Here is a 15,795-nt window from a genome sequence, read left to right on the forward strand (position 1 = left end):
TTAACGTGGAAATTTATAGCAGCCAAATACTCTAAATGCATGTTGGTTCTAATCAATTGGAAATCCAGATTTCCAATTCATCAGCCACATGACAACCAGCTAACTCAGCAGATAAGACAACAGATTTGTTAATTAACTAGATTAAAATCATTTATGCAGAACACACGTGTTTTAATTAATTACATTCAATATAATAATAGTCGATGGACAACCCCAAGTTGATCCGATATATTATTAGCGTGTGCTTGAAACGAGCCGTGCGTGTGAGCGTGCATGCATGGCCAACAAAAATGTGTCCACGTGTGCATACGCATCGACATGGGAGTCTCTTTTTTTTCCAGCGTCTTTATTAACTTGGGGAGGGGGCGGGCAAAAAAACAATGCGCGTTTCAACAGCACAACACGGAAAAGGGAGGGTGGGTGGGTGGGTAGGTGGGGGAACGAAAACGTAAAGAGTAAGAAAAAACAAACTCCACCTGCGGCCACGGTTGCCGGAACGGTGCATTGCGCGTGACTCTGCGGGCGTTTGCACCACGAAACCCACCCCCCCCCCACCCTCGTTGGCGCCTCACACAATTATCAATCGGTCGATTGTGTTTTTTTTTAGCTATTCGCCGACCCGCAACAAACCGCGCGTACGTGGCTCTCGCAGAGCGTGCGCGCCTCGATAGTGAAACAGTGGGAAGGAGTTGGGTGAATAATCCATTCATTCGTTCCATTGTTCATGCATCAGTTCAGTAATCGGTTAATTCCGCCTTTTTGCGCGACTACATTTTTTGTTGGTCAACCTCCCGAGTTTAGTTGGGCCAGCCTCTATAAACTTAAATGGGAACGCACCGTGAGATAGCCATAACGAAACACCACACACACTCCCCCCCCCCCACCCCTTTGGGTTAACTGAAGTTGCTGCGGTCCTGCGTGTATACTCACCACACAGCGGGAGGGTGTCGTCTTACTTGACCCACACGCTTAGGATTAATAACATCAGCAACGTCGTCGCCATTATCGCCGCCGTGTGAAATTCAAGTAAAAAAAAATGTCAGGCGTACACGGTATCAATTTTTCCACTGTGAGGGTGCGATCAACAAATAACGATTCTTAATATTACTTTAGTTTTTCCTTTTAAAAGACGACTGCATGGGGACTTTGCTACGTTTATTATTATTTTTCTTTAAACTCTGTGCGTGCGTACGTACGTGCGTGCATACGTGCGTGCATGCGTGAGTGACGTGTTCACACACTGAACAAGGAGGAGCGCCTTGCCCTGGCCTGGCGATTTTGAGCCAGATCGAAGAGGGCCCATCTTTTGTGCTGAACGTGAGACCGAGTGATAGAAGCTGCCGATCAGGAAATTGATCCTGTAGCCAGGCAACTTACTAAATAACTAACTAACCAGCCAACCAGCGATACTATTGCACTAACCAACAGCTAAACCAGCCATATAGCTCACCAAATAGCTAACTAATCAACGAGTTAACCAACCAGTAATAGTCACACAACTTAATCCAGCTAACCAATTGACTAAGGTAACTGACCAGTCCACCAGCCACATGACCAACCAGCTCGCTCGGCAGACAGACAACCAATTGGTTAATCGACCAGATTACTTACCAACCAACTTAATCAAACAACAGATGTATCAGAGCCAGACGGCTCGCAAATCCAGATAACAGCCAACCTGCTTACCAGTCGGTTTAACGAGCTCGATAAACAAACCAACCGGCAAGTTACCAGACAACCAATTCGCTTGGCCAATCCACATCAAAGAACCAATTACCCTCGGTAGCTATCCAAGCAACTCGGCAGCCAGCTAAACAACCGGACAATTTCCCAAGCAGAAAACCATATAACCATCCGGTCGACCAGACAGCTACCCCCTCCTGCAGCTGTTTCAAGAGCTATCCATCTAGTGAGCCAACCAGCCAGTTTTTGCAAGCCAGCCAGCCAGCCAGTCAGCCAAGCCGTTAGCCAGCAAAACCAACCATCGGCTAAAATGGCCTGCCTAGAGGCAAGTTTGTCTTTCTGGCAGTTTTCCTGTCTGGGAAGCAGCTTTGTCTGCCCGCCCGTGTGCCCGTGTGCCTGACAGACCGACCACATGTGCGTGAGGGAGGGGAGGCTCTCGCTTCGCTACTGGGTTTACGCGGCCGTGGCACGGCGCACGGCGCTGCCACGGACGGGCGCGGACGACTCTTACCGTCGCGTACCGAACGGATTGCTGCTGCTGGCGCGGAGGGCGTCGAGAGAAACTCCAGTGAGGTGGGAGAATCCCAAGCGAGAGGGCTGCGTGGAGGCACTGGAGCACTGTTTGGGCTAGGGCCAGCTGTAATTGGCTATTATTAATAATTGGTTCATGTGGTTAGGGGAGGATCAGGGCGATGCTCCGCTGGGCCAATGAGGGTTAGGGATAGTTTCAGGGCGAGGGATTTGGTTGACTAGTGTGGTTATGGCATCGATTTGGTTATCGTTGGAATTAACCCTAACCGGGTTATGGCCAGGCTCTGCTTGAAAGCAGTGAGGCTCCTCCCCTAAGAGTGCCCAATCGCTGCCCTTTTCACTTGTCGATTCCCCCCTCCAACTCAAGGAGTTTACACAGCTCCCCACACTGCCTTAAAATCTCCTACGCCGTCGTAATCTGGTGCACAATCATCAATATGTGCACGAGACCCCCAAACTACGGGGGGGGGGGGCAGGAGGGGGGCGGGGGGCGGCGAGGTGGCCGAAGGCGGTACAATAAACAGGATATTTCTGTCATATCCGATTGCCTTGGCCTAACGTCCGAATGTAGCAGGACCCTCCTGGAAGCGAGTCACAGCTCAGTGAGGCTTTCCTGGGTAAATGAACGACGGACTGCGGTTTTATTGTCGTCATTGCAGGAGTCGCACAGGCGACCTCGCTCACTCGCCCGCCCGCCCGCACACTTAAGCGTGTTGTTTTTACGTGATCCGTCTCAAGTTACGACAAACGCGCAAATAATAGTTTTGCATTTTTTTTTCCTTTTTAAATTAAGTCACAACTCCGTAGACGTTCGAGCCATCTCGCTTTCGTTTGTCTCGCGCACCAAGTTGAACGAGTCCGTTAAAACTGAAATGAACTTATCCTCGCTCGCGGTCCTTTCCCATTTCCGCTGTTACCGTCGACGAACCGAGCGACAGAAATTTGTGGAAAATAAAAAAAATCACCGTCCTTACGATAATCGCCACCAAATTGTCTCGCTGTCTCTGCCCAATTCCAGTCAACGTTTATGTGTGCCACCGTTTGCATATTAAATGCACGTAAAAAGCACCTGGCGAACAAAGGTTCTTCTGTTAAACGGCATCCATGGATTTCTGCACAACTGCTGAGGATTTATTTTATACCTTATATATTTATGTGTATTTATAGAGAGGTGTCTTACATAGGGCCTGAACTCTTTAATTCAAACGCAAGTCTGGACAGGGACTGGGCTGTGAATCTCGCACTTGCCTCACATACTTACTCTACACCAGCCCAGCACGAAAGGTAAAACCGGGTTGTGGTTTACAGCAATAGCCCTTTCCCTGACTCTAAACCTGACCCAGCTCAACACCAGGTTAAACCAGGTCAGGGATTATGGTAATATCCCTAACCCTGCCTAACCCTGACATAGTTTACCAATATTGCTGCACCACGTCAGGGTTAGGGGTCGTAGCCCTAACCCCGACTAACCAACACCAGCCCCATTCAAGTCTCTAATTAGCCAAATTGTCTGCAGGGTTGGGGGCTCGGTGGGTGGCCCAGTGGCAATCAGACAGCCACTGCTGCCATTGAGCATGGTTCGACTACAGGTATAGCCATACGTCGTTCGGTTCACGAGGGAAAATTTTCTGTTTTGCCGAAGCCCGCAGCCGGCTGTAACGTAGATGTTTCGGAACCCCGTGACACCATTCGCAAGAGCTGGCCATTGTGTAGCCTGTGCGTTAATGTAGCCCTCGACTGGGGCTAAGAATTAAAACGTCAGTAACCGTCCTTCTTTAAGCGTCTCCAACCCATCAGTGCCTCCCCTTGCAAAAAAAAAAGATAAATCCAAAAGGGCTCTCACCTAATTAAACAAAGGATGCCATCCACATGTTAGGCAATCGCTGCACGCATGCACGCACTCACGCACGCAGGTACACACCGCTGGGCCGTTTGTCCAGACTTGAGTGTGTGTGGAAAAGGGATGCGGGAATAATAATAACTTAACTTGCCCGATGTGAACTTTCGTGCCAGCTTCTTTAATTTCATCTTTAAACACCCAACCTCAACTGTTTACCCTGAACCTTTGAGCTCATGGGAACCCGACCTCATGAAATAAATTAACATTTTCTCGTTCAGATGACGTGAAACACAGGAGCCGCAACAACGTCTGTAAATGAGCAATCGCGCAGTTGAACAAAGTTTGCATGTGGCCCACGGTGGATTGCCGATGAGCCACTTAACTGTGCCCAGTGTATCGCCGATTGTAAGCCAAATCAAAACACTTTTTCGAAGCCAAACCAAACTTTTTCACAAAGTTGGCAACGTCTCAAGATTTTGCATGAGGATGACGACTCATTAATTCAGCCAAACCAGCGGTATAACTTGTGGGCTGAGCTAAGGCAGACTAATGAGATGAGGAGGGATACTGTAGTAGATTATGATGCAGGGTTCTGTATTTGATGCGACCTGGATTCTGTAGCAGATAGGTCAAGGATTCACTATTTCATTTGATGATGGTGCTAAATTTTAAGGGCTAAGAGTTCTATATTCGATGGATCAAACGTTATGAATCGGATGAGATGAAGGCTCTGAATTTCATGGGGCTAGAGAATCTGTCCTGGATGAGATGAGGATTCTGTGTCTGATAAGGGTTCCGTTTTTGGAGTTCAATATTGTACGTGATTAGGGTTCTGTATTAGATGTGGTGAGGATTATGTATCGGATGAAATGAGGGCATCAGAAGTGACGAAGCTTCTAAAATCAACGGAATTAGGCTCCTGCACCAATTCTCGACTACGACTTAAACTCGACAAGCATTCTATCATACGCTCCGTTGATTCTATTCCGGGGTGGGTTCTCGCGCTGGGATAGCTCTGGTCGTTAGAGACGCCACTCTCGCTTCCAACAACGACAACTACAAAAGCTCAGCCTTAGCAAAGCATTTTGATGCCGACGGATTAAATTTGTTTGAAGGCAAAATCGTCGCAGCCGAGCTTAACGTGGAACGAGGCAGCGCTGCTCTGCGTTACAAAAACACACGACGCGGGTTCCACGGTGGCGACTGTGGCCGTGAGGTCACGGCAAGGTCACGCGCACGCAGAAGAGGTCGTGGGTAGCCTGACCCAAACCCCGCCCCCCCCAAGCCGCTTCTCTCCAGTTATTGGGTTTTTTTTTTCATATAAAAATAAAATACCACACTCGCAACGCCCAAACCACCCCACGTCGGCTTCTCAGCTTAGGTGCAAAAAAATAAATTACAATCTTTGTGTTTCATCGTACAAAAAACGGCAGCTTAAAAAAAGGAGGTTAATTGTCTTTATCGTTCTCCATACGTTTTTTTGTTTTAAAATTTAGAAAAAGTATGAAGTGTCTCCCCCCTCCTCCCCCCCTCCCCGATTGAATGAGCATTGGGTGGCGCTCACTTTCTGTTGGTCAAACCCTGAGCCAGTAATGCAAATTCCACATTCCTATGGCAAAAACCTGTCTTCCCCATCGACTACCCAATGAGCGGTGTGCGCTCGTTTTATCCGCTCGTTTTATCCGCCACGGCAGAGACGATGATGATAATTAGGCCGAGTCGATCCGACAGGGCGTTTTGGTTGTGATAACTCGTAATGCCCTGCTAACAATCGGGACTGCACGGGATACAAATGCAGCATGGAGGAGTGGGGAGGTAAATGAGAGTTAATGCAAGGGGCTTGGTCCCAAGGCTCAAACGCAGAGATAAGAAATCCGACCTCAAAGGTAAAACTCCCTATGGGGCACAGATTGGCTGCACGGCAGCTCAGGCCTCAATGTTAATGCACACGCTTGTACGCACACACCAAAGTGTATGCACCACGCACAGTGCACACCACACTCCCCCGAGTGTATGCAATACACACCACACAGTGCACGCACACTCGTACACACGTGCACACACCATGGCGTATGCACGATGCACAGCGCGCGCACACTCTTACTACACCTCGTAGTGCACAGACGGCACCACACCAGACACCATACAGCTTACGCAGCCACCCACACGACCTCACACTCAGCGTATTGCACACACTGCTACGCGCACGCGCGCAAACACACCCGTGTACGTGTGTGTGTATAAACACATGCACTGGGCTGTGCAAATGTACACACGCGTGCACATGTCATGTGCAGTGAATTGTTTTGCATGTTGGAGTGTTGACCACTTAAGTCTCGACTATACGGACTCCCCAGTTAGCGAGTTAAATGACTTTCGTGTTAAAATGTCAACGATCTTGGCAGTCCTAACGTGAAGTCTTTACATTCGGGCACTGCTCTAATGCTCAACCATAACCTCTACCCTGAATATAACCCTAACGACGCAAGTCCTAGTCATAATACTAACACTAGTAACATTATAGTTAACCAATACCCCAAGTCCTAACACTATTAAAACATTGAGCTTACCCTCGTGTAATAATCCTAACACTCATACTATAGGTCCTAAATCATAACCCAAACACCTTCATATCACCAGGTAATAAGTATTAACTCTAACTTGAATGTCAATCCTAATCATATCCCTTACAATACAACCCTTCCCCCAACATGACCATTCACAAAAACGCTCCTCCTATTTTCTCCAATCTTAACGCCAATTGACTCCTACCCTATGAATACTATTCTCAACACCAATAACTTTAATCTGAACACTACCATCATACGAATCAACAACGATAAGCCTATCCCCTACCCTTAAAACTAAAAACCCTATCCTTCCATACAACCATCAGCGCCAACTCTCCCCCAACAATTATCGGCACTGACCTTGCTAATCATACATTAAGACTATGAACTCTAACCCTAAGACTAACAACGCCAACAACCCTAACCTAGAGATCATTGCCGTCACGAGCTGTCAATCATCCCGAGGTGGCAACACAGCAAGTTGGTTCGCCAAACCCGTCCGTATAGCGGAGCTTTTTCAAGCGTCATTACCCCCCCCCCCCCCCATCGTGTGCACACGCGGGTGGGGATTTCTCCGGGCTCTCCGATTTCATAACGCATCTTGAAGCCAAACCACTCGTCCAATTAAACATACATTACAATAACGTTAAATCGGCAAAAACATCCCAACATCGCAGGACAACTCCTATGAAGAAGGGGAGAGCCTTGAGACTCGGTGAGGCTTTTTCAGATAAAACAAATGAAATTATAATTATCACTACTCTTAAATACCCTCCACAGAGAGGCTTTCAAGAGCTCCCGTGAGCGGAGGTCCTTGTACAGCCAAGCAGTGGCGTGAGCACCTTTTAAGCCTTTTTTTAAAATTACCTTTTGTAACGATTGGCACCACATTAATCTTTCGTCGCTCTCCGATGACGCAGTCTGGCAGGAAACTTCTATCGAACGCAAGGTCGGGCCCGCAAGCTTAAACAACGGTGTGTGCGCACATAATAAAAGGTCACTTCTCGAAGCAGCGCAAGGTCGAAGGTTAAAGGTTAAACCCAATTCAAGTAAGTTGACGTCTTCCTCCACTTTAGCTTCCAATAAAAAAAACATTCCGCGACGATATAAATACTCGCGCTCTTAAAACAAAATGTGGTTGCTGGTTTTGGAAATAGTCAACGCTCGATTATCCGGGATAAGGGGGAGGGGGGGCCGGGGAATCCAGGATAAGGCGGCGGTTGCCAAAGGTATGGAGATTAGGCTGTTCCGAGTGTTTACCGATGTCGAATGAGGGGGGTTCTTAAAAGTAATCCGTTTATGTGCGTGCTTTGCGGTCACGTGGGTGCCAATTCTCCTGAACCCCCCCCCCCCATCATGCGAAAGCAGGTAATGGTTAAACCAGGCCAAACTTGTAAGCGCATTTTAATCTGGCGCCTCAATAATGTGCCCACGGATAATCGAGGTTTAACTCCGCGTAAAAATTACCACTGCGGAGGATTTATTTCTTTTGGCCAAGAAATAAACTAAACGGCTCAGGTGATGATGAACCCCGCTTGTCCCACTTACGTCTAGCCGCCAATTTTTTTTGTTACGAAGTTTCAGATAAATTTTTGCATCTAAACACAAAATATGACATCATCACCATTCTTATTATTGCTTCGACTAACTACACTAACGTTGCCGACTTGGAGAGACATTCACATCTCTACCCCCACGCACCGCCGACGAATCGATGAATTGTCGCGATTCGATGACCGGTTATTTTTGTAAACATTGCGGTGAACGCGTCCTCAGGAGGTTGCAGGGGAATCACGTCATCCCAGAACGTACAAAGCATACGGATCGAGACGCATCGATCATCTACAACAGACTCGGCACGTGTATTTATCGCGACGGCGAGAATCGATTTGTATTGGTGCATCGTTTACACCTCCCGCCTCCTGGTCGTGCTTTTTGGAATTTGTTTTAAATTATCGCGCAATTTATTAATTATATTGTCACATTTCAGTTTTCGCTATATAAACAGGGAAGGGGGGTGGGAAGGGATGAACGCAAGTTCACGCATTAGGCCGAGTGTAACAAAAAAAAATCGCTAACATTTCCAGCTAGATTTTATTTCCACGATATTAACGAAAAAAAAACAGACGGCGCCTCTGCGTCAAACCCACAGCAGCTATCATAGTTTAGCATTAATAGCCTCTTTAAACCTTTTACACAAACTTAACGCAAAGTAAACTAATTCAAAACAGGCAGGCCCTTTCGTTGACACGTTTCAGAAATGGAAGTGCATTTTTGTTTTGTACGTGCCAAGTCATCGGTGACCGGGCTGAGACACATCGACTCACTACACTCCTACAATCGATGACGATGATGACAAAGGACATAATTTCTCGCTCAACATTTTCCGAGTCGCTGGTAGGCTGGAGCGGGTGGCACGTGACTAGTAGTAGCGAAGCATACTCCACGTGTTACAAGGGAAAGAGCAAAGGTCAAAATGTCACTACAGTGCCCCCCCCATTCTAGCGAGTAGCATTATGCAGTCGCATATGTACAACAAGCATTCGCGACTCAGGAGATAAGAACCTGTCAGCATACTGATTTGACACAGACCCTACTCCCAAGATATCTAGCGGTCCCGAGAACTCCAGACCCACAGGTGCAAACCTAATAATTACACGGAACCGCTATCGATGCTCACTTTTGTAAACCGAGACTAATCGCGTGTTCTGTAGCAAATCGCAATAAGTCACAAACGACGGGGAAAAAAACCCCCATCTCTCACGGGCACATTTGCTTAGGGCCCGGGTTGATTACCGCCGCTCACCGGAGACAATCGGAGAACTCCTCAAGCCAAGCTAAGGCACCTAAAGCATGAGGATGGGAGGTGTCAGTTGTCCCATATGAGCAGGGTCGATTGGTTCTTCAGCTCGCTGTAATTTTAACCCTTTCGACCAAAGATGCAAAACAGGCCAAGCATTAAGCCTGTCACGGAATAAGGCAACTTCCACCCGTCACGTTAGTTCTGGGTTTCTCCGAGCACCAACAGTCCATGGCTCAGAAAAATTGGCGCTTTTGTAAAACCGTCAGGACTAAAGGGTGACGTTCAGCTATAACCAAAACTAATGCTAGAAAACAGAATCTAAAATGACCAGAATTGTCTAAAATGACCAGAATCTTGCCAGAATTAATGACTTCATGGGGTCAACCGGTGGGAAGGGATGGGGGGGGGTCTCTGTCGTCATCATCGTCATCGTTAATATTAATTATTCTATTCACTCGCACGTTTGTTCGCGGTGAACGCGGGTGCTCCGAGTCGCTTGTTAATCTTTTCCCCACCGACGCAGCAGAGCGGCAGACGGAGAAAACGGAGGGGATGCGGTTCGCGTGGTAACACTTCCATTAAATAGGTTTTCCTTCCGTGGTTTGAGTTTTGCGGAAAGAAACGTTGCGGACACTCGATAGTCTCCGACGGTCCCTGCCCTCGGATCGCATTTCATTCCCACCGCCTTGCGTTTACATGTCGCGTTTTAATTCCACATTGTATTATTCCGCGCACTTTTCCGTTAGGTTTTGCTTACATGTTTTTTCGTAAAATTATTTTTACCTATTATTTGCGGATGCATTTAAAGCGTCCATTCCAACACCACATGTGGTATTTTCCCGTCTTGACCCTTGTTTGTTTAAGACACCTAACTATAGCCCCGTGTGTGTGTGTGTGTGTCTAAACCTGTCTGTGCATACATGTGTTAGTGCCATCACCTAAGACACGCCCCCTTTCTCTCTCTTTAACGACCAAACACGGTGAAACTCTTACAAATGAACACAGCCGCTCTCTGGCAAGGTCATCGGCCGCAACATCGGCCCGAAAAGTTCAAACACATACCCTTACGACGCCACACGCAGCGTCACAGCTTTGGACTCTTTTTAAAAACAGAACAAAAACTTGACGACATACAGAAAAAAACCATCGCACCATTAAGAGTTGTGATCAAAGTTCCCATTAAAAGAATCGATTATCATTTTTCTTTTCTTTTAAAAGCTCTGTGTAATATGGAGGTGCCGTTAAGTCGCGCTGGCAGCAAAGTGCGCACGTTTTATCTCGCCCAAGAAAGTAAAAAAAAAAACACATCCGCGGATCTAAACCGCGGACGGATACAACTTGACCGCGAACCCAAATCCTCCGGCGATTCGACTCGCCTTGCCCGATAGACAACTCCACGGACAAGAGACACGCACACACCTCGGCGGAGACAGCCGGCATGTCGACAGCGGCAGACAGACACTTGCCTGACCGCATACCAACTATTCTCACTGACAAAAAAACGCCCAAGCGGGGCCTGCCGACCAAAAACCGTCGGCACAAGCATAAACTCACTTCGCTAACCAATCAGAAAATCACCACCACCACCTCCTCACCCGCTGTGGCACAGGCTGTCCACCACGCACCTCACCTGGAACTGCAAAATGCAAGACAGCTTGAGATACAAACGAGTGCCTGGAAAACTCCCCACTCAGTCACCTGCACGTATTACCCACACACCCAAACATCGTGAACGTCCTGTCCTGCTTGACGGCGTTCCTGGTGTGAGTACAGGGTGTGCATGTGTGTGCGTAGGTGGATGCGGAGAATTCCGAGGGAGACGAGAGTGTGTGCGTGCGTCGGCACGAATTGGCGCCCGATCGCACCACCACCATCACCTCAATGCTACCGCCGCATAAGCGCGGCAGAGGAGTTTTTTCCGGGAATTTTTAGAGTTCACGGGTGTTTGTTCCTGCCGCCTGTTTACCGTTTCAACAAAACCCAACATTGGTAACGTGTGAGAGGAGAGAGAGGTGCTAGCAGAGCAGTAAGAATGGCTATTCATATATATAAAAAAAATCTTCACATAGCCAATATTTGCAATCGACAGTTGCACTCGCACAGAATTGTGGATGGACGTGCTGTGTGTGTGGCGTGTCCCATGTGCTCTTTGTGTGCGTTTATCTTTAGTGAGTGTTTGTGTAGTATGTGTGAGTGCCGTTTGCGTTATCCTGTATCTAATTCTATGCGTGTGTGTTTGTGCATGCCCAGGTCAGTGCATGTGTGTGTGGTCAGTGCATTTATGCCTTGTGTGTGTGTGTGTGCTCCACGCTATGTCACGTGCCTGTGCATCCTGTATGTCTGTAGAGTGCAACTGCCTCGGACTCTCTCTCTCTGGTTTGTCTTTCCCTTCTCATTAACGCGAGCAAACGAAAACCCTTTGCTGAATTTTGTTTTTAATTCAGAGCCGCTGGGTCAGACCCAGTGTAGAGGATGTGGGCCTGTTTGCCGCTATAATCATACGAGACCAAACCAGCTCCGTGTTAGACAATGAGGCTAAGCTGGTTCGGGCTGCTTTGGGTTTAGGATTAGAGATACACAGGTTAGGGCTTTGTGGGGACAGGGAAAGGTCAGGAGGTCAAGATATCAAGACATCCCCGACCAACGAGGAACATCAGTGGGAGCGACGCTAAATCCCGGCGCCTCTCTACGTCAATCGAACTTTTAGACAGGCGGAACGACGCTGAAAATTGTTTCCCCGTAACGTGACGTGGTGTGGGTGTGGTGGTGCTTTGGCCCATTCGGTCCACTCTGCGTCGTGTCGTGGTGCCGGGCTAAACCCTCTCCCCCGAGGTGCGAGTGCATCGGTTGGATTCCCATGCAAAACCTTTTTCGACGTTTCATCGAAGAGAAAAGAATCTAAGAAGAAAATAAAAATTCTGTCCCCTCGTCGTTATGCCGCTAGCGAAACGCGTTTTTTTTTGTAATCACTTAAGGAACCGCTACTCTAACCTCAAACGCAGCTAAGTCAATGTAACACTTTAATAAGCAAATCAGAATTAATCATCAAGAAGAAGAGAAGAAGATTAGGAGTCGGTACTTGTTATACGTTTAAACTATGTCTTGTTAAACACGAGTACAAGGTCGGAGGGGAGCCTGTGTGCGCGCGTACATGCAAGTATTTGTAAAGGTGTGTGTACGTGCGAGTGCGTACGCGTGTACGCAAGTGTGTACGTGTGTGTAAATGTGCACAAATGCGTGGACACGTGTGTGTGTGTGTACTTGCGTGCGTGCGCGTGTACACAAGCGAGTACGCATGTAAGCTAGTAAGCTTGTGAGAACGTGTGTACAAGCCTGTGTTTACACATGCGTACATACACACGTGTGCGTCTGCTGCACTCGTGCGTCAGCCTCGTATACCTGCACTGCGTGCCCATGTCCTACTACGCAACTTGTGCTTGCACTACCACCTGTGAGTGTGTACTCACGTTATATGATCGTATACTCATCCCACCGTGCACACAATATTAATCCTGCTGTGCTAGCTTGCGTACTCGAGCTATGTACAAGCTGTTGCTGTGTGCTCATCTCGCTGTGTACTTGTGTTGTTGAGGCGGTGTGCTCGTGTTGTTGTCATGTGTGTCACTACTGTGTACGCACGACGTGTGCTCGTGAAATTCATCTCTCTCGTGTACTCTGGCTGTGTACTCGTGCCATGTACCGGGCCGGCCTAACTGGTCCACCAATCCATGGGGGCTCCGTACGCCATAGGGAAACCGCCTGGCATAGGCTGGGGGGCAAAGTGGCCAAAGTTCCCATAGCCACCTGCACACACAGATACACAGACACATGTATTATACTCCTTTACACACGAGCGCATGTATGGACACAAGCACACATTTAAAAAAACACGGCGACACAAACAACAACAAATGCCATTCAACACTGAATGCCAGCGACGGTCAACAATGCACTTGTGCCAGGTTAGGTTCACTCTGAGGGCACGTCAAGTGTTATGGGTGAAGTGAGATAGACAGCTGGCAAACGCACGCATAAAAATTAACCCGTAAAAACAAAGTTTTTCACTATAAATCCTTTATATGCGTGGCGGCTAGAGTCCTCTCGTCCTCTGGCTTGAGATGGCTGCCACCTATGGGTCAGATGATTGCCTGGCAGCATTAAGCAATTGGTAATTAAATATAAAAATAAATTCCTAAAAAGTGTAAAATTTTGCAAAAAAAATTTCACGAAAATTAATTGTCACGCACAACGAGTCTGTGTGGAAAATGTCAGCTCGATTGGATCACGGGAAGTGGGTTAAAAAACGACCGAAAGATTTGCACGGTCGTAACGCGCAAGCAAGCAAGCAAGCGAACTTAATATAAAGGATTTAAATAAAAAACGACCGAAAGATTTGCACGGTCGTAAGCGCGCAAGCAAGCAAGCGAACTTAATATAAAGGATTTAAAAATGCATGTAAACGCACATGCACGCACATGTCTGTGTATGTTCCTGTATTGTCCATGCATGTGCGTGTGTGTGTGTGCGTGGGGAGCGGTTAGTGCACTGCGCTACAAACACGGCGGCCTGAGTTCAAATTCCACTGATGGCCAACACCAGTGACAATTATCTGATTCGGTCCTGGGTCTTCCCTAGGTCTACTCAGCCTCCAACGAGTACCCGGTGCAGTATGTAAACATCGCCACTGGGGTGACAAAGCACAGTGGATGTGGTGCTGTGGCCACCTACGCCCTCATTTGCCGTTCGGGCCTTCATAAATGCTTGCTTATAGCACTTGCCCCAACAGTCTGTTAAGCCTAAAAAAGGGATCTTTGTGTGGACGTGGGCCTGCCCTCCCGCCTCACACAACAATTAATCCCTCAAACGTCCCTGTATGTGTCTTTATCTTGGTCCCCGTGTCTCTGTCCCTGTACAGCAAGTCCTCGTTGAACACGCTAAATGTGTTCCTGAAAAGTGCCAGGTAAAGCGAAAAACAATTCCCCATAAATAATGTCGCGATAAAGTTTGGCGCGATACAATATAAGCACACACGTTAAGATGGTGGGACAAATAACGGAGGGTACGCGCTGTTACTGTATCATTCCCCATACTGTGTCGTACTGCTCAGCTGAGCAGCTCAAGAAAATAGTCCATCGTTGGACCGCTCAGAAACCGCGTGATAACGGTGTGCGCGTTCCGCGTTATAACGGTGCGTTTTCCGCATTGTGCGAAAAGTGTTCCCCAAATGGAAGAACCGCGTTTTAGCGAAAACGCGTTGCGTGAACGCCACACGTTAAAGTGAGGACTTACCGCACGTGTGTCTGTATGTCCGTGTGTCGATCTCGATCGCTGTTCTCTGTACCAGTGTGTGAATATATGTGAATGTGTTTCTGTCCGCTGTTCCCCCACCACCAACTCTCCCCCCTTCTCTCACCGCGGTTGAACCCCCGTGTGGGCTGCCCAGCCCCGACCCCGCGCACCATGCCCGGGTTGCACACGGTCGTGGTCCCTGGCGCCCCCCGCGGGCCCCCGCGCTGGTGAGCGTTGTACGTCCCTCCGCCACTACCGGCGCTCGTCTGCCGGTAGTCTCGCCCACCAAATCCTCCGGCAAAGCTGGTGGTGGTGGAGGAAGAATTGTCAAAACAAGAAGGGGAGGACACATGGGTTGGTGATGACACCGGGCACCGTGTATCACAGTTCACGCACGCCACCACCATCAGCGGACATTCAGTGAATTGTCATGCGAGCGAGCTGTGAGTAATGCATTATATTGCGAGCACAACGGCTGATGTTGCGAGTGTTGCGGTGTCGGTGGTTGGCTGTTTGGTGTGGTGGTCACCGCTTGGGGCGCCCGCGTGCCGGCTTGCTGCGGTGCTCCTGAGCCATCGTCTCGAGCCACGAGGGGACCTCCTGGTGCGCCTCTACCAGCAGGTGCAGCAGCTCCCGCGTCATGTTCTCATTCTTCTCGTTATAGAACGACGTCGCTTGGCCTGCACGGGGTGGCGGAGGTGTGTGCGTGAGTTTACAGCAGCTGTGTGCATGTACCTGTGCACGCCAGTGCAGCGCGTGCAGGAGCTGTGGATGTGTGTGCACGTGCGCGTACCCAGGTTGCCGACTCGTCCCGTGCGTCCGATGCGATGCACATACTCCTCAATGTCGCTCGGGAGGTCAAAGTTGATGACGTGCTTCACGTTCGGGATGTCCAACCCACGTGCTGCCACCTGGGGGAGAGCAGGTGGGTGAGGTAAAGCGGAAGTCATGTGACCATTCATTTCCTCAGCGATTGGACAATTTGTCACGATTTGGAGGGTCTCGATTTAAAGCTTTCGTGACTGCAGGGATTCATCTTCTTGGTTCTTTCGGTAAAGTCACGTAGAAGGGAAGTAATA

The 15,795-nt window shown here is 48.6% G+C and overlaps 1 protein-coding gene across 3 annotated transcripts in view; it reads right to left on the reverse strand.

The window, feature by feature from the left end:
* Positions 1-3,409: 3,409 nt before the first annotated feature.
* The window catches only part of LOC133342081 (putative ATP-dependent RNA helicase Pl10), a 28,251-nt gene continuing 15,865 nt past the window's right edge, over positions 3,410-15,795 (reverse strand). For all 3 annotated transcript variants that reach the window (XM_061551019.1, XM_061551010.1, XM_061551027.1), the window contains exons 16-19: positions 15,510-15,627; positions 15,246-15,396; positions 14,841-15,019; positions 3,410-13,231 (exon numbers count right to left, since the gene is read on the reverse strand). In XM_061551019.1, the coding sequence (XP_061407003.1) occupies positions 13,137-13,231; positions 14,841-15,019; positions 15,246-15,396; positions 15,510-15,627 (543 nt within the window). In that variant the 3' untranslated portion in view covers positions 3,410-13,136. The remainder of the gene's footprint in view (positions 13,232-14,840; positions 15,020-15,245; positions 15,397-15,509; positions 15,628-15,795) is intronic.

Source organism: Lethenteron reissneri, chromosome 2, assembly GCF_015708825.2.
Source record: "Lethenteron reissneri isolate LAM-NWPU_2019-01 chromosome 2, ASM1570882v1, whole genome shotgun sequence".
NCBI classification, from domain to species: Eukaryota; Metazoa; Chordata; class Hyperoartia; order Petromyzontiformes; family Petromyzontidae; genus Lethenteron; species Lethenteron reissneri.